The following is an 18,642-nucleotide window of genomic DNA, read 5'->3' as shown; positions in this document are numbered from 1 at the left end:
AGAGGGTGTGAAATTGCCCCTCCGTGTACATTCATGCCAGGAACCCTGTTTCCAACCTCCAAAGGACTCTGAGTCCTTGGAATAATCAGTCCTTAATAGCGGTCAGGGCTTTTTCTTAGTCTCTGCCAATAGAGGTTCACTAGTCACCGAGTGGCGGTTCCTGGTGTCTAGGAGAACGTCTGACCTGTGGGGATGGGTCTGGTGACTTCCGGGTCTAATCAGATATCAGGGAGCGGAGGAGTCACCTGGTCTGACCTGCTGCTCTCAGGACAGCCTTCAGTTGGGGCTGGGATCCCACCAGAGCGGCGAGAGCCCTCAAATGTGTCTGCAGAGGATACAGAATGTTCTGTCACATTCCATCCTTTGAAGTTTCGAAGCCAGACAATAACAATAGAATGAAGAGCCAGAAAGCACCCTGTTTTGTGATCATTTTATAAAAAGGGCCTCTGGTAAGCAGAGCAAATCACTCAGATACTTTATATTTACGAGTCATGGAAGAGGCGATGTTGGAAAAATAAAGACGGTCCCCGTGTCAGGGAAGCAACAATAACAACAACAGAAACGCCTCGTTTTCCTCAGAGAGAAGCAAATCTGTGGAGACGGAGCGAGAGACTCATCTTTGAGGAATGTTACAAAAGATAATCCGTCAGAGAAGAGAAAACTTTTTTCTGTTCCTGGGGGGGGGGGGAAGGGGTGTGAGGACTTAGAAGTTGCTACCCAATTGCTTGTGTAGCCTCCTTCCTTTTGAGTGTCACGATTTAGATCCATTTAAAAGGATTTATTTGAAAGGAGCTTCTTATACCATAGGGGCAGTTTCTCCCTCTCTCTCTCCCAGCCTTTGTAAATGAACAAAGTAGCCACTTGTCCCCACACAGGGTGCAAAGAGAGGCTTGGTGTGGGTTTTACTGTCCATTCAGGCTCTGTTTTCAGCTGGCTGTAAGTGAAATCTTTAGAAACCTCACAGCGGGAATCCTTTGCTTGGGGCGGGGGCTGGGAGGGAACTTTGAAAAACCTATTGAAACTCGGAGAGCCTTTGGGTAGAAACTGTTCTTTTTAGACTTCCTCAGGGGCAGTGCAGGGAAATAAACACACACAGGAAGTCATTTAGCCTCTCTGTGAACTTCATGTTGACATTTGCTTACTAAAAAGTTCATCGTGGGTCCTTAAGAAATGTATGTATGTGTATGGATATATATGAGTTTGTATGTACGCACACATACATATATGTGTGCATGAACTTTTTTCTCATTCTCTCTTAGTTCAATGTTGGTGACGTGATGCTAAAAATAAAATGAACAATTGGGGGAAGAAAAGAATGACAAAAAATATAGGTGTGGATCCCATTTCTAGCCCTGTTTTAGGAGTTGAAGCTAGATATAGGTTTTAAATATATATATTTATTTTAGTTTTTTTTTAATGTTTATTTTTGAGAGAGAAACAGAGCATGAGTGGGGGAGGGGCAGAGAGAGAGAGGGAGACACAGAATCTGAAGCAGCTCCAGGCTCTGAGCTGTCGGCACAGAGCCTGACAGGTGGCTTGAACCCACGAACCGTGAGATCATGACCTGAGCCAAAGTCGGATGCTCAACTGACTGAGCCACCCAGGCGCCCCTGTAGATTATATTTCTGAATAAGTTTCTAACAGTTTGCCGATCGCCATCTCTCACACATACTTTGTCATGTTCTCTGCTAACTGGTTGACCCCAAATATCTTTTTTTATGTGTAATACTTGGCTCATGCTTTTTATGTTTACTTAGATGATGCCTGCTATGGAATCTTCAGTGAAGTGTCACTGAATCCCTAATATCAACCGGAAATGCTGAGTTAAAAAGGCAAAGGAGAAGAACAATAAGTACACTTTACAGGTGAAAATGAAGGTACAGGGACAGAGAGAAAGAATACTGATGTCTAAAAAGTGAGGATTTTGTTGTTAGGAAGGGAAATCCATTTCAATGAGTGAAGACAAATGGGGAGTCCCTGGCATGTTTCACAAGATTTCCATGAAACATGGTACAGGCCTGAAGCCCTTGGCCTCTCAGCATCCAAATCACATGGTCTCAAACCTACTTCTTTCTGCACATCTGTTCCTTCCACGTCCCACAGTCAGTGGCCATTTAATTGCAAGTTCTTCTCAAGATCGCCTAAGCAGGAAGGAGGGATTTAATATCTGGATATGGTAATATCTTATGGAACTCAGGATCAGGAGTACAGCCAAGGGTTGCAAGAGACTAGAGCCAAAAACTACAAGTCATCCAGAACTGAAATATTCCTTTCATCTCCTTTAAGCAAGAGTGTCACTTACCTCTTGTCTCTGTTGCTATGCATAGGTTCTTTTTCTCCCCTGCCCCCCTCACTCGCCCTCAGACAGGTTTTGTTTGTTTCTACATTCACACAACCAAACCCCATTTCTTCCTTTACATCACTTCCCAGTTCACATGTCCAGTGGAGATTTATAAGTCATTGAATGGCTGTTCCATATTTCTAGGAGAAGTCATCTCATTGGCCCATGTTGGGTCAGGTGACTACTTGGTTCAACCAGACTCAGGTTGCGGGGTTGTGTGGGAGTGGGTTGTGTCACCTGGAATAACCACGTTCGTATAGGCATATGCTGTGTTCCAGGAAGACTGGTTGGGCTGGCAAACTAGTGAAACACCTCGACTGCAATAATTATTATAGGACTCTGCTCTATTAGTACATACAGTATTTTCTGTATATTTCAAAATTATTGATTATAAAGAACAGAAGTTCTCCTTGAGATAACCATAGCAGTACTTTTAGGTTACCATTGGAACATACTTAAAGAAATTTCAATCTAAATTTATTGACTGTATCTCTAGAATTACCTTGTAATTTCTTCCGGCTGAGGAGGCCATTCACTAATGGACACAGAGCAACTTTGAAAGGAGGCGTATGTGGGCAGTTGGAGTGCCATCACTGATTATTGAACTTAAGTTACCTTTAGAGCATTACCATATGATGATTTTACCAACAGAGAGAGGTGTTTTTGCAGAATAGTGAGTGGTGTGCCTGCCCGCATCTCACAACAGCTTTGTGTTCTTTTGGATCGTTGACTTTATATATTTACGTCAACTTTTACCTATAATAGTTTCTGTCTTAATCTCTGTTTCAGAGTGGTGTATGTGCTTCACTCCTAAGCCTTATTTCTTGGAGAGGACAATTTATTAATCACGTAATCAACCATAGTTCTGTATCCTTTCCATCTTCACTTCTTAGCTTTGTATCTTTATTAGCTGTGTGTCTTTAGGCAAGTTGCCTGAACTCTGTATGCCCCTCTTTCTTCAGCAAAAGGTGGATAATAACACCTCAGCCATTGGATTATGCTGAGGATTCAGAGAGACTGTGTATAAAACACATAGCCTCAAGTGTTCTATAAACATTGCTGCAGTGGTTACTACCATTGTGCTTTACTTTCAGAGAGGTGGACAAGTGGCTGCAGAGGCTGCCACTGGTCACCACATCACATTCTCCCAACCCCATGTCTGGCTCATCTTTAATTTCAACTCAAACCCAGCGGTGATGGAGAGTTTTTATCCACCAAGCACTGACAGCATCCCACCTGAGTTTACCTGTGGGTCCCTCCACTCTCTGCCCCAGGCCCTCCTTTGATGCCAAGAGAGTTTATTCTCTCATGTCCAAACATAGCTTGAAAGGGCTGGGCGTGATCATTTCCTGGAGGGCCACCCTTACTGAGTGTGGGACAGAAGCGAGTCTACCAGTATTCTAGCCTCTCAGCTTTCAGTGGTTGATTCTGGGTGACATTTTGAACACTTCTCAGAGGTCTCAGCAGAATCCACTGCTTTTTACTTTATAGCATAGATCCCAAGAGTGTACACTTAATAGTTTGTCCTCGTTTTTTGAGCCCGTCTCACTGTTTCTCTCCTCCTGAATTTGGTAATTATCACCCCCGCCCCAAACAAAACCAAACCAAACCAGTCCTTCCTTGCCTTACAATCTGTTTTAGAGATCATCCAAACTAAGATGGTATAAGGGTAGAATAGCTGTGAACAGGACCCTCCCTGGATCTGAATCCACTCAACTGCTTAGTAGTTCTGTATTCTTACATTTTTGAATTATCTCATTTTTTTCTGCATCATTTTATTTGCCTATAAAATGCAGGTGAGAACAGTAGCTACCTTATTTTTTTTTTAATTTTTTTTTTCAACATTTATTTATTTTTGGGACAGAGAGAGACAGAGCATGAACGGGCGAGGGGCAGAGAGAGAGGGAGACACAGAATCGGAAACAGGCTCCAGGCTCAGAGCCATCAGCCCAGAGCCCGACGCGGGGCTCGAACTCAGGGACCGCGAGATCGTGACCTGCCTGAAGTTGGACGCTTAACCGACTGCGCCACCCAGGCGCCCCAGTAGCTACCTTATAGTGTTGTTATGAGTGCACGTGAGTTGTCAGAGTGTAAATATAAAACATTCAGAGCAGTGTCTGATAAGTAGTAAATTGCATATAAATGCATTATCTTAATATCCCCTTGTAGGACACATTCAGTTGTGTCCAGAAATCTTAGTACTAGCCGTTCCCTTCTTCCTCATTGCGTTTTTTTCTTTCTTTCTTTTTTTTTTTTTTTCCTCTGAGTGCAGCTTCCTTCTGCCCCTCCCTTTATCTTCCTTTTGTTTGCTAGTGCTGACTGAGTAGAGAGAACAGCAAGTGTTCCCTGGAGCTTTGTAATTTCTGGAAACATGTAAGAGGGCCCTTCTTTTGTGCTGTGCTCCATTTTTTCTTGCTCCAACAGCCCTGACCCCTGATCTGTTGGCAGACACCAGATGATGCTGCCGGCTCTTGGTTATTCAGAGGTTCTTTATCCAGACTCTTTGCTCTTCTCTCTGGCTGCCTGCCTTTTGGCTGTTAGATACTCCCTGGCATTGCTCTCACAGAGTACACCAAGAAGGGGAAAGAGAGCGAACTCAGACGAGCCAATTATGGGGTCTAGAAAATTAGGACTTTTACATCATGGGACTTCATGTGTAGCCTCCATATCCATGGGAAATTCAGAATCAGCCTTTTGCAGTGACAGTGTATTTTTCTTTGAGATGTAAGTAGGGCATAAAATGCACACGTCTCAAGGGTTCGGTTTGATGAGTTTTGCTAAATGTATGCATTCATGTGATGACCACCCAAAATCAGATGGCTAACATTTCCATTACCCTAGAAGATTACATTATTCCCCTTTCTAATCAATCCCCTTTCACTCCCCCAGCAACCACTTTCTGATTTCTATTATTATATGTTTTCCTCAGCTTGCACTTCCTATAAATGAAATCATACATGCCTGTTCTCCTATTCCTGGTCTTTTTTTATTTGGCACAATCTTGAGATTCATCCATGTAGTTTTGTATATCAGACATTTGTTCTATTTTATTGCCGAGTAGTATTCCATTATATGAATGTACTTTTTTTTTTTTTTTTTTTTTAACCATTCTCCTGTTGATAGACATTTCAATAGGTTTCAGATTGGGACTATTACGAGCAAGACTGCTATGCACATTCTTATAAAGGTATTTTTGTATAAATCTATTTTCATCCGGGGTATGTAACTAGGGATAGAATTGCTGGGTCATAAGTAGAAATATGCTTACTTTTTAAAAATGTTTATTTAATTTTTGAGAGAGAGAGTGCACATGGGGGACGGGCAGAGAGAGGGGGGGATACAGGCCCCAAGTGGGCCCTGTGCTGACAGCATAGAACCTGATGTGGAGCTCAGACTCATGAACCATGAGATATGACCTGAGCTGATGGACGCTTAACCAACTGAGCCACCCAGGTGCTCCTAGAGGTATGTTTAATTTTCTATGAAACTACCAAAACAGAGGCCATTCCATTTTAACCTGACAATGTTTCATTTCCTCAATAACCTTACCAACATTTAGTGTTTTCAGTGGTTTTAGTTTTAGCCATTTGCCTGGGTATAAACTGGTACCTTATTTATATTTTTCTGATTACTCCTGATTTTGAGCACCTCTTCACTGTGCTCACCAGCCATCCCAATATCTTCTTTTGTGTGTTTTCCTTTCAAGTCCTTAATGGTAGTGTAGTTAAGCCAATTTGACCAATATTTTTGAGCCCCTGCTGTCAGTCATGTAAAAGGAAAATGCAAATGTCTGGGGTTTTATAGCAGATGCAAAGAATTTCAAGGAGTCATCTACCTAGCATCGATGCTATTGAGGCTCTGTCCATACTTTCTTGGCACTTACTTTCTCAGAGCATTTCCACAATCTCATGGGACTCTCTACATGAGAACTTCCTTTTGGCTTGTGTGTAGGGCAGGCCAGGTATGCTGGGTGATAATGCTCCCAGGAACAGCCCTTAGCCAATGATGAATGGCAATCAAAGGTTAAGTATTCCAGCTTCCTTCCCCTTTCAGTAAGATAACTCTGAAACGTAGCCTACACTGTTTCCGAACGCCTCCCAATGGAACAGAATTCTTAACAGTAAAGACTGATTCAGTGATGCAAATGGATTGTCATATTTCCTATTCTCCTACTGATTTTCTCTAGAATCACTTCCCAAATGAACTACTTACACTCAAGTTCTTGCGTTGATCTCCTTCCGAAGAAACAATCGACACACCTATCCCCAAAGATGTATGTTGGGATGTATGAACTGTCATGTGAGAGACAAATTAGGGTATTTGGTGAATTATACTGATGAAGTCATGACATTGATTTTCTGGGTACCACACAAATGAAAGAGCTAGATGAATATGGCAGAAAATCAGTAATGTCAGTGCCCTTTAGAAGCAAAAGTCCCTATGGGTTGGTGGCCAAGGGTTGAAATAGGTTTTTCAGAAAAGGTGGAGTCTGCTAGGGTCATGTGAACTGAGAGAAGGGGAGGCCATTCTAGGAAGGAGATAGGTGTGACAGACACACACATGTTGTTTGAAGTAGCAATCTATCCAGAGCTTGAGATTATATAGAAAGGAGCAAAAAATAAGCCTCACGTTGTTGGCTAGGATCAAATTAGAAAGAATGTGCAACGAGACTAGGAATTTTGGATTTTGTCTTATAGGGCATGGAGAACGGCTGACCATTTTCCATGAGGGAGTAACACCATAAAATCAGGTTTCTAGGAAAACTAATCTAGTGTCATTGTAGAGGGTTAAATGAAACTTAAGGTAAAAGGTTATTGTAGTTTTGGTGACTCTGATATAAACTGATAAAGTCCTAGAACTCCTATTTGTAATAGGAATGGAAAGGACAACATCAGTTCAAGACCTACTGAAGAGATTCAATAGAATTGGGTGGCACTGATAATGGGCTGGAGGACAAAGAAATGAGTCACAGTCATTCTAAAGGGTGAAAGCAGTTGGTTTCAAAATAATGCCATAATATTCACAGAAATAAAGAACTTGTGGGGTGGGGCGCCTGGGTGGCGCAGTCGGTTAAGCGTCCGACTTCAGCCAGGTCACGATCTCGCGGTCGGTGAGTTCGAGCCCCGCGTCGGGCTCTGGGCTGATGGCTCAGAGCCTGGAGCCTGTTTCCGATTCTGTGTCTCCCTCTCTCTCTGCCCCTCCCCCGTTCATGCTCTGTCTCTCTCTGTCCCAAAAATAAATAAACGTTGAAAAAAAAAAAAATTAAAAAAAAAAAGAACTTGTGGGGTGGTGAAATTTTAGAATAAAATGATAAATTCATTTAATTTTATACACAGTAATTTAAACTTTGGTTCCATTTGTGGTGATTGATAGTTATACATACATATCCAGAAGATATTTTAAGATTTGGGACTAGGATTTGGGAGAGAGTTTATACTATTAAATTACATCAGAGAGTCGTCTTCTAAGAAGTAATACTTAAAGCTTTGACCATGAATAAGATCACAAAGGAGAAAAGTTAATAGAAAGAATAGCACAGAACTGAAAATTATCCCCTGGCCAAAAGAAAAAAAACAAAAAACAAAAAAAACCCCACCAAAAACCAAAAAACCTAATTTAGGGAGAGCAAATAGAAAGATAAGGAATCAGGTGAGACAGGAAGGTACAGTCAGAAGGGTCACGGAGTCAAAGGAAAAGATGATTGCAGTGATCAGGAGATAAACACTATTAGAGCCTTCCAAGGTCAAGGAAGATGAAGACTCCTTAAGCTGCCAAAAAGGCAGTATTCATGATCTTGACCTCATTAGACTCTCAACCAGGTTGGAGAGCTGAAATTTACATATAGAGGGAACAATACAAAACAACGTAATCACATGCTAATGTGTGTGAGCCACACTGTGAGGGTTGTGTGAGAGCCAGAAGGCAAGGGCAGTAAGCTAGAGGCATCTACAATGGAACCAAGTACAAGGTGTAACTTGAGTGTGAGTTTTGTAAAGGAGGGAGAACAAAGGATTTGCAGGAGGAAGACCACCATGAATAAAATCCTTGAACAGAGACAGATGTTATGTAGGACCATAATTAAACTAAGAGATGAGAGCATTTATAAACTTATGTATACACAATTTCCAAGAATTTTAAGGTCCCTGAGCTGATCTTAATGTGAAAACAGGTAACGGAACTAACCATATTTAGCCTTGAAGGAGTTACCCATACAATCAACTGAGCTAGTCAGAGTGATTAATGTTAGTGACCATAGATGCAGAGCAGAAACCAAGACACCTTTGGGTCCAAAGGTAGTTTCGTAGGTGAGTTCATGTAGTCTTTGAAGGGTAGTATATATCATATAAATAACATGTTTTCTTTTTTTTTTTTTTTAATTTTTAAAAGTTTATTTATTATTGAGAGACAGAGCATGAGCAGGAGAGGGGCAGAGAGAGAGGGAGACACAGAATCCGAAGCAGGCTCCAGGCTCTGAGCTGTCAGCACAGAGCCCGACGCGGGGCCCAAACTCATGAACTGCGAGATCATGACCTGAGCCGAAGTCGGACGCTTAACTGACTGAGCCACCCAGGTGCCCCTAAATAACATGTTTTCTAATGCAAATACAGAGCGTTCATACTTAGGACCACATAAAAAAATCCTAATTTTATAGCAGTCCGTTATTGCTTCTCCAACAGGTTTTTACCCCAAGGAGGTATACAGCAGTCTATAAACTTTGCATTGCTGTACCTGTACATCTCATTGAACTATTGAACACCTGGATAGTATACATGGTCAGGCTGAGAATGAGAGTGGAGACAGATAGTCAATAAACTTGTCTACCTCAACAAGGGTACATTCTCCAAGTTTGGGTTTAAATATTTTAAATTATTTACCAGTAAATCATTGGTTTCAGTTTTCTTTTCCCTTTCCAAATATCTTGAGGCTCTTGTGACACAGCCCTGCCTAGTGCCTTCCAGTTGCCAAGGTCTTTCCTTTCTTTCAGTTACTCCAAGATGCCCAAACTTGTCTTCAGAAAAGTCATTCCTCTAAGTCTCTAGTGGTATCAAAATCCAGCCTAATGGGAAAACACAATTGCAGATAGAAGTTTCTTCCCACTAGGTTTCCTGAATATAATGGCAATGAGATTAGCACATTTTCCCAGTGATTGAGTTGGCATGTGCCCATGGATTTATAAATAGAATTTAGTGCACAAGTTACTGTGCTACTGGGGTAAGTAGCTATGGCAATTTGATGATAGAAAGTGTTCTGTGAAAAGAAACTACTGTATCCCTTATATGCTCTGGTCGTTTGAGGACAAAGAAAGAAGATACAAGTGCGTTTTGTGTTCAGTTCATTGTACCCTACATATAATTATGAGAAAGCACATGTATTTAACATTTGGCATTTTGATGGAAAGTTTCCTATTTCTCTGTTTTTAATTACATTGATATGGCTGGTTGGGGGCAAATGACAATTTCAAGTCCTTCATTTTGCTGCCTTTAGGTAGTGCAGTGGTGACACGGAATATTGTGCATATTTGTGCTGATGCCTCCCACAGGAAAGTGATAGATTCGTGGCATTTGAAGACCATTTAGAGTTAGGGACCAATATGTCTCCATCCAGTCCTCGTCGACCAAGATTTTTGTTTACTGCATTTGGGTAAGGCGAGCAGTGAATTGCTGAGGTGAATGCTGTGATAAAAGGACATTTATGTAATTGACAGTATCCTTGCTGCCATTGCCGCTAAAACACATCTCGTTGCTGACCGATGGAGCTGCATGTCGCAACGAGGGGAAAAAATCCTGTTTTCGCTAATCCAGTTAAAATTCATGATCCAGTTAAAATTAACAGTGAGAAAATACTTGTATCCTAGTCAGAACAATATGTAATGCCTCCTCTTAAGAATTCAGCCATTTCCTGAGGCACCTGGGTGGCTCAGTTGGTTAAGCATCTGACTTCAGCACGGGTGGTGGTCTGTGAGTTCGAGCCCCGCGTCAGGCTCTGTGCTGACAGCTCGGGGCCTGGAGCCTACTTTGGATTCGGTGTCTTCCTCTCTCTCTGTTTTTCCCCCACTTGGCGCGCGCGTGCGCTCTCTCTCACTCTCGCTCTCTCTCAAAAATAAAGATTAACAGATAAATAAATAAAATAATTCAGCCATTTCCTTAACCAGCGGAGACCTGTGCTGCGGTCATACCAGAGTGCATGCTGCTATATGTAGTAGACTTGGGTTCTATGCAGAGCTGTCTTTACATTGCCTTTCTTTCTTCTTGATAGTCTAGCTCCACGGTGAGAGCCTATCAAACTAGTAAGTCACGCGTGACCATGAGCCCTGGCTTCAGCTCTCAGTGGAACAGCAGCCAACCAGCCTGGAATACATACTCCTTTCCAAGAGCAAGCTTGCACTATCAGTCCCATGCCAGCTACACCTATTGTACTGGACACCCTGCTGTAAGTACCCCGTTTTTCAGTATTTAGCAAATTCGATGCTTTATGCAGGTACATTTGGAACCGAGACTTGGTATCTGGCTATTAATTGGGCAATTTCTCCAATGCTGTAACTCTTGTAAGGCAAGAATATGCTGCTGTTGAGTAAGAGATGAACAACAGAGAGCATCTTAAGTTCAAATGACATGTGTCTGAATGATGCTGGCTGAACTTTGATGTTGCATTTAAAGGTATTTCTAGGTGAAATAGGTTGGCAGACCTTTTGGAGTGCGTTGGTATGGAGGCTGAATATATGTGTGACACTGGATTTGTTTTCTGGCTTCCTTCTGGCTGTTGCCAATGACGTTAGTTGGCTGATTTTGCACTGGAAGAGGATGTCTTTCAAAATGGCCTGGAGGAGTCACTGGCGTCTGTATGTCCCCACTTCTGTCAATGGCCTTGTTGATATGGTTTAAATAGGTATGAACATAGAGATATAAATCCATCAGTAGAGTAATTCCCAGTTACTGCTACACAGAATCTGAGCTTGTTGGCATAGATGACTCAAAGGGCAGGATAAATAAGCCTTTAGTGGGGAGGAGTAAACTCATGGGATTTGAGACCCTTTTAGAATAAGGTACCTGTTTCTGCCATTGTGTTTTCCTGCAGCTCAATCCAGTCCTCATAAACTAAGATTTTTGTTATCATAAATTATAGTTGTGTACCTGGAAGAGATTATGAGGCATGTGATAAGTAAACCTCTGTTTACTGCTAAAAATTCCAACATAAGACTTGAGTAGTGAGAGACCTTCAGAAGGGAGTCACGTATGCTTCTCATAGTAGCCCCTTTCCTTGTCAGTAACTAGAGATGCGGTTTCTCCAGCCATCCCAAAGGGCCGCCGTAGACGCCTGCTCTTGGGCTATCCTTTTGGCATTTCAAGGTTATGGAATTATAGAGTGTCCTGAGCTTCAAAATGAGAGAATGTATCTTAAATATCGTGTCATAAAGTCACTTTAAAGAAGATTCAAGGAATCTACTCAAAATGTAAATTGGTATAACTTTGTTAAAGGGTGATTTGGAAATAACGATCAAAATTTAAATTGCATATACCTTTGACTCAGTAATTAAACTTTTGGCTCTTGATTGGACATGTACAAGGATGTATGTGCAAGGACAATGTAGCAACATTTTTGAAATTACATGGAAAAGGGACCTAAATAACCCTCATTAACTTTCAACAAAAATGTATTTAACATTATCAGGCATTTATTATATTTTGGCATCCTCCTAGGTGAAGGAGGCCCAGGAGTGAACAAAACCAAGTCTTGCTGTCCAGGAGCTTCCACCCTAGGAAACCGAGAAGCTAGCAATTACCTAAGTAAACATATGAATAAATAAAAATAAGCAAACAAATGAGAAAAAAATGTACAGTGGTGTTAGATGCTACACAGAGGCTCAGAATTGGTTGAAATGATAACAGAATGACTGAATGCTTACATGAGCTGTATAGTCAGCCATGTCCTGAGTTGGGAGGACAGGTTTTATCGGCGATCTGTATAAAAAAGAGACAGAGCTATGCACAGTTCAGGAGGAAGAGCATTCCAGGCTGAGGGGGCAGTATGAAGGTCCTGAGGCGGGAATAAGCCTGAATGTTCATTGTATACACAGAGGGAACACCGGTGTTTCTGGAGCTTACTTGAAAGGAAACAGAACGAGATAAAGTTAGAAAGAAAGACAGGGGTGAGAGCTGGTAGTACTTTGTTATCCAGAGTAACGAGTTTGTGTTTTATTTAAGTACACTGGGCCATTGGAGTATGTTAAGCAAGGAAATTATATGGCATAATTTAATCGTTTTAGGACTCCCTCAGGCCTCTGGGTGAGGAAATCCTGATAGAGGAACAAGAAGGAAATCCAGGAGTCAAATTACGAGAGTATTTTACACACAAACACGCACACACACACATGCACATGTGTGCATATACGTATGTGGTTACTTCTGTAGACTACAATTGAAGTTCTGCGGTAAGAGGAAGATTAGCTTTTTCACGTATATCCTTTAGTCTATTTTATGTTCAAAATATATGCAACATGGTTTTTATTATGAAAGCACAATAAAAATAGTTACAAAATATGTTTTTCATAATAAAAAACAAGTTGCATATATTTGGCAATAAAATTTCCTTTGGTAACCAGTTCCACGTCTAAAATGTCTCATTATCTTTTCAGCCATTATTTGTCAAGCCAGATTATGACAAACATATTTTAATGAAATATTTCAAGTCATGTTCATATTGGCCTCAAGGTCATGTAAAGGTAGCTGATATTTATTGAGCACTTACTATTTTCTAAGCTCCATACTAAGCACCTTTATAGGTATTATATAGGTATATATATTCAAAATGGCCCTAGGTGGTAGGTACTATTATTGTTATTTCAAAGATTAATGAAGTGAAGCTCAGAAAATCGAGAATCTTGCCCAGAGTTGTACACCTAGTAGTGGGACCTGAGAGTCAAACGTTGGCCGTTTAGCCTCCAACAAGTAGTCTTATCCACTACATTAAATACAATATATTTACACTCCTTGCCATTGAGTCCCTTTGTCTTTATTTACATGCTGAGGACAGTGATTTTACCCCTGATAGAACTCTTTGTAATCTTTTAATTTTAAATGTACATGTTACTCCTCAGAGAAGTACTTGTATGTATAAAACTCGATTTCAGTGCTGGGAGTAGGAATAATGAATAGTGATGTCCTATCTTGGAAACCATTAGGATAATTACAGGATGTCTAGGTATTTTTTGTGCTTTAAAATCCAGAAACTGATACTTTCTTTTGTCATCCTGCTGAGAGTAAAGTGTGGAAAGTAGAAGCAAAAGACTAGAAAATTCTTTTAAAAAAATAGTCATGGGTGTTGTACTTCTTAATTTTAAGGCCTACTTGACATTCTTCCATTATTCCAACATTTAAACTTTTCCTTCAAATTTTCCTCCCATGCCTGATCAGATAGCATTAAACTCTTGACTCCAAGACCAGGAACCATTGAGCTCTCCTACCATCTTGGAAAAGGAATTGTATCCTTTGAAAATGAACCAGAAGTTGTATACAGGTTCACCAAAAGCTGGGTTATACTGACAACATCCAGAAATGTTGACCACCTTGTAATTTTCACTAAGGTCCCTATTGCAAGCCAAATAACCAGAGAAATATTTTGGGATCCAAAATGTGAGAGTAGATTCCATAGTTGACATGCAGCCATAAGATCCACAGAGGTTTTGTGGTTAAAACCACAAAAACATTTCTTGTCTGAATAGATTGCCAGTGATTTTCTTGAGTCATAAAATTTAGTAGCCTTTAATGAAGCTATAAATGCTCAGCCTGCCTCGTGAGATTCTGGCCCTTTCTTCTGAGTTACTAGTTTGAGGATTTCTGGGCTCCTAACCCATTTCCTGGGGCTAAAGGAAGTCAGCCAGTGTGTTGTTTGTGTAGTCAATAGACATGACTCAAGGAGCTCCCTTTCTCTCTCCCTTTCTCTTCCCTGCTACTGAGGAATCCTGATACCTTCCTGGTTAGTTAACTTGAAATTGGCAACCTATAGAATTTTAGAAAACATTCGGCCTCTCCCTGACCAAGTAAGGATTTTCTCAGAGCCCTGTGATACATCACTGTATTAGTTTCCTATGGCTGCTGAAACGAATCACCACAATCTTGGGGGGCTTAATACTCATCTACTCTTCTGCAGTCTGGAGTTTGGAACTGGGTGAAATCAAGATGTTGGAACTGAGGTGAAATCAAGATGTTGAAGGAGCTTCTAGTTGAGAATTTGTTTCTTGCCTTTTCTAGCTTCCAGAGATACCTCCCTTGCATACTTTGGCTCATGGGCCCTTCTTTCATCTTGAAGGTCACCAGCAAAACATCTTCAAATCTAATTCTGCTTTTTCTTCACACTGTCCTCTCTACCTGTAACCACCTCTCTCCCTGCCTCTCTTACAAGGACACTGTGGTTCCATTTAAGACCCGCCCACATAGTCCAGGAGCATCTCCATACCTAAAGATCCCTAACTTGATGACATTTGCTGAGTTCCTTTTGCCATATAAAGTAGCACTCACAGGTTCCTGGGATTAGGTTGTGGACATCTGGGTGGACTGTTGTTCAGCCTACCACAGTCATAATACAGTGTCGAATGGCTAACTTCTTAACCATTAGGTAATTATTTAGAGTTTCCGGAAATGGATGAGCCTTCTCACTGAGGGAAATCATGTGAGAAGGGTTTTTTTGCTTTTTGTTATTTGTTTTTTTTTTTGTGACAGAGGACAGAAATGGATACCCTATGGCAATTCAGAATTATTCACATTCACTAACATGTTTGATTATTCTGAAATCCACTGTTGTGCCCCTTCCAAAATGAGGTGATAAGTATCCCCTTGAGAACCACTCCAATACATATGTTAAAAGAAAATGTGAATACAAGGTTATTAAACCTCTACTCATGTTTAACCCACTGCTCTAGTAAATGAAGAAACCATGTCCAGGCATCTAGGATGGTCTCTTCAACATGGGATATAAAATGGTAAAATGCAATGTTCAAAATATTCCAGCAGTGCAGCAGTATAACTGATAATATAAGTCAAATATTATATATATCATACTCTTTATTGTCTAAGGAAGCGAATGGTATATCATGTGAATTTCTTACCTAGTCATATTATTTGTAATATATTTCATTCATAAAATCATTCTAATAATTTCCCAGTAGTATACTTACTGATGTGCTGCTTTTGAACTTTCATTTGATACTTTTGTCAGCAGCTAAATGATAATTCTGTTTGCTTCCTTGACTTGATGTAGGGAATCACATCACATTTCCCACAACGTGTGAATCCTTAGCCATGAAGTAATCATGTGAATCACAAAAGAAGGGGACTCATTGGGCTGCCTCATGTACTAGTTGTCTACTCCCCCTGCATTTGCTCCCCACTTGGGCCTTTTTCTTCTCACCTGAAATGATATCATCATGTGGGTAATTCCACAGAGATGGAGAGAGGGACGGAGGAAGTGGGAAAAGAGGAAAAGTAGATGGCAGTGATCTGATCTCCACTACTGAGGTCAGGAGCCTGTGTATTGGTTTCTTTTTCTCTGATGAGGAGACACAACATGCCGCTGCACCCTCCTTGAGGCGAAGCAGGAGACCACTTGTGCCAACCACCAGCCAGTGACCAGGTAGAGCCCAGTTCATACTGGAGACAAAGCAGAAAGGGCTAAAGAAAAGCAGAGCGGAAGAACCTAAAAAAGTAGTAGGGGTATGCTCAGAGGTTGATGCTGCCTGGAGGTAGTGGAAGCTTCTAGATCCTGTCTCTCTTTCACGAAAAGAGTGGTCAGGTAGAGGAAGAAGGGTGTGCAGCCGGGTGCAAGACAGAGGGTGGAGACACAGCACTGTCCTGCTAGAGGACTCTCTTTTTTAGTCATTGAATAGGTTTCCAGGAGATTCCCTTCCTGGAAACTTGTTTACGAAGCACAGGGCCAACTCTCTTTCTTCATAAGGTAAATTGTTAAATAAAACACAGGTCTCACAGACCTGTCAGAGGGGACATTATCCCACAGTGAAGGCGTTTGCTGTCTATATTCATGACAACTGTGTGTCCGTGGCTGTCAGTAACCCTACTATCAGCTTCTGGACCCAGCCCCTACTTCTCCCCATGGGGAATGACAAACGTTTCTTTTGGAAGCTTAAAGAAGACATTGGGAGCAGTTACAAGTCTCATTTCTGCTATATAAGGATATTTATGCCTCTATGCTGCCCACCGACTTTGGAAATAAATAGCAAGTCCTCTGTAAGAGATTCCCGAGCTCCGTGTCCAGTACCCATGCCACCAGGTTGTCTTGGAATCACAGTTTGCTTGTGTGTGGTTTTTGAAATGAAACACAAATGCTCAGATTTGGATTATTGATTATTTTTGTTGGTTATTCCAATTACCGTTCCTCTGTTGAATAATGTGTACGGCAGGGTTTCAATACTTTAGCGACTGGTATGGCTGGATGCTAGCTTAATAATAGATCTATACAAACTTTTGGGGCTATGGAAAACTTTTCAAAGAGTACAGAAAATGGATAATTATCAGTGAGATAATGACCAGATAGTCAGCTTCCAGGAGTTCTCTTTTGTAAACTGATTTGCCTGATAGCTTCCTAGTGTTCTCATTGCTAGGGTCATCATATATCCCCATTTTCCTGGTTTATGCTTATTTTTTAGAGTAGTTAATAGTGTCCCTTTTCATTGTCAAAAGTGGTCAGGATTGGAAAATACATTATATGGTCTCCGTACCATAGCGCTTTACAAAAGAAAGTATATTTCTTGCACATAAATCTTATTTTGGTCTGTTGCTTCGAGGTATAAAAACTTCCCAGGGGGGCACCAACAAAGGAGACACCTCATGTAATGATTAATCAGGCACCATAAACCATGGGGCTTCCAGTCTTTCCAAGCTGTACATATATCTCTGTGCTGAGAGAAAAGAATAGTGTATCATGGTCTGGAACTTACATCCTTTGTGATTATTTAAACTCATAATAAAACTTTTAGATAACTTAGAGATGGGAAAGAGGGTATGTAATTTTTCAAAATTGTCATAGGAATATGTGAACAGTTTGAAGTATTTTTTTCCTAAACTTTTTTTTGGGGGGGTGGGGAGTCTGCTTATAGTGAAAGAAGCTTCCCACAGCTCAGAACTCTGGTTGCCCCAATTCTTGCTCAGATTCTCCAAAGGCCAGAAGATTATGTATCTCTGCTCATCTGTATCTCTTTCACATTATGTCAATTCTAAGGCTATCACCCATCTCTACCCCACCATGCACACACACACCATCTCCTGTAAGACTACGTATACAAATCAGATAATAACATTACTGTTATTGAAGTTGGGTTAAGGAATATTATTGCTTGGGATTCTTTTGCTGCAGCAATCATAATATCCAACGAGCAATAGCTTCAAAAAGGTAGGTGATGTTTCCGATTCTGTGTCTCCCTCTCTCTCTGCCCCTCCCCCGTTCATACTCTGTCTCTCTCTGTCCCAAAAATAAATAAACATTGAAAAAAAAATTAAAAAAAAAAAAGGTAGTTGAATGTTAGCTGTCTTGATAAAAGTCTACGTGTCGAGGTGCACGTTTCTATTTGCCAAAATGGCTGCAATAATTTCTGCAGTGTGGTGTTGCCATTCTCCCACCCTCTTCTCTCAGTCGGCCTAATTTTGTGACTCACTTCAATCCCATGTAAATGTGGTGGAAGGGGTCCTGTAGCACCTTGCAGGTCAAAGTTAGAAAAGGTCATGTAGCTTCTATCTGGCTCTTTTGAAGAGCTTACTTTCTGAATGCTGTCAGGACACTACCTTTCTGAACCCGGCTACCATGTGGTGAGGAGACCCAACCACAAGGGAGAGGCTTTGTGGAGGTACTCTGGTCAAAGTTTCGGCTGAGCCCAGCTTTTGAGTCTTCTCAGCCCCCCTGCCTGAATTGTCAGTGAAGAACCTTCCGGACGACTCTACTCTTTAGCTGCTTGAGGTACTTCCAGGTATTTGTGCCTTCCCATCCAAACCATGAGAAACAAACTGTGTCCTGTCCAAATTCCTGACCCTCAGAACCATGAGCATTGGAAATGGTTGTGGTATGAAGTCACTAAACCAGTTTCTTACCCAGCAGTGGTAACTGGAACAGTAGGTATTTCCAAGTTTGATGCTGCTGTAGATCAGCATTGTCAGGGAGATAGGCTCTGTCTTTTCTCTCTTTAAAGTAGGAACATGATAAGGTACTTCCTGAGGTCATTGTGAAAAGTTAATGAGATAATGCATATAAAGCTGTTTAGCACAAGTTTATCCTTTATAAATCAGTTAATAGATAGAAAC

The 18,642-nt window shown here is 41.1% G+C and overlaps 1 protein-coding gene across 1 annotated transcript in view; it reads left to right on the top strand.

The window, feature by feature from the left end:
- Window positions 1–18,642, top strand: part of RBMS3 (RNA binding motif single stranded interacting protein 3) — a 1,106,864-nt gene that overhangs the window by 288,576 nt on the left and 799,646 nt on the right. Inside the window, exon 3 of the mRNA XM_086720584.1 lies at window positions 10,598–10,771. Coding sequence (XP_086576710.1) covers window positions 10,646–10,771 — 126 coding nt within the window. The 5' untranslated portion in view covers window positions 10,598–10,645. The remainder of the gene's footprint in view (window positions 1–10,597; window positions 10,772–18,642) is intronic.

The sequence above is a fragment of the Puma concolor genome, chromosome C2 (assembly GCF_028749965.1).
Source record: "Puma concolor isolate L17-30 chromosome C2, mPumCon1.1.hap2, whole genome shotgun sequence".
Classification (NCBI taxonomy): Eukaryota; Metazoa; Chordata; class Mammalia; order Carnivora; family Felidae; genus Puma; species Puma concolor.
The sequence above is the reverse complement of the archived record's forward strand: the minus strand, read 5'-3'. Positions and strand labels throughout refer to the sequence as shown.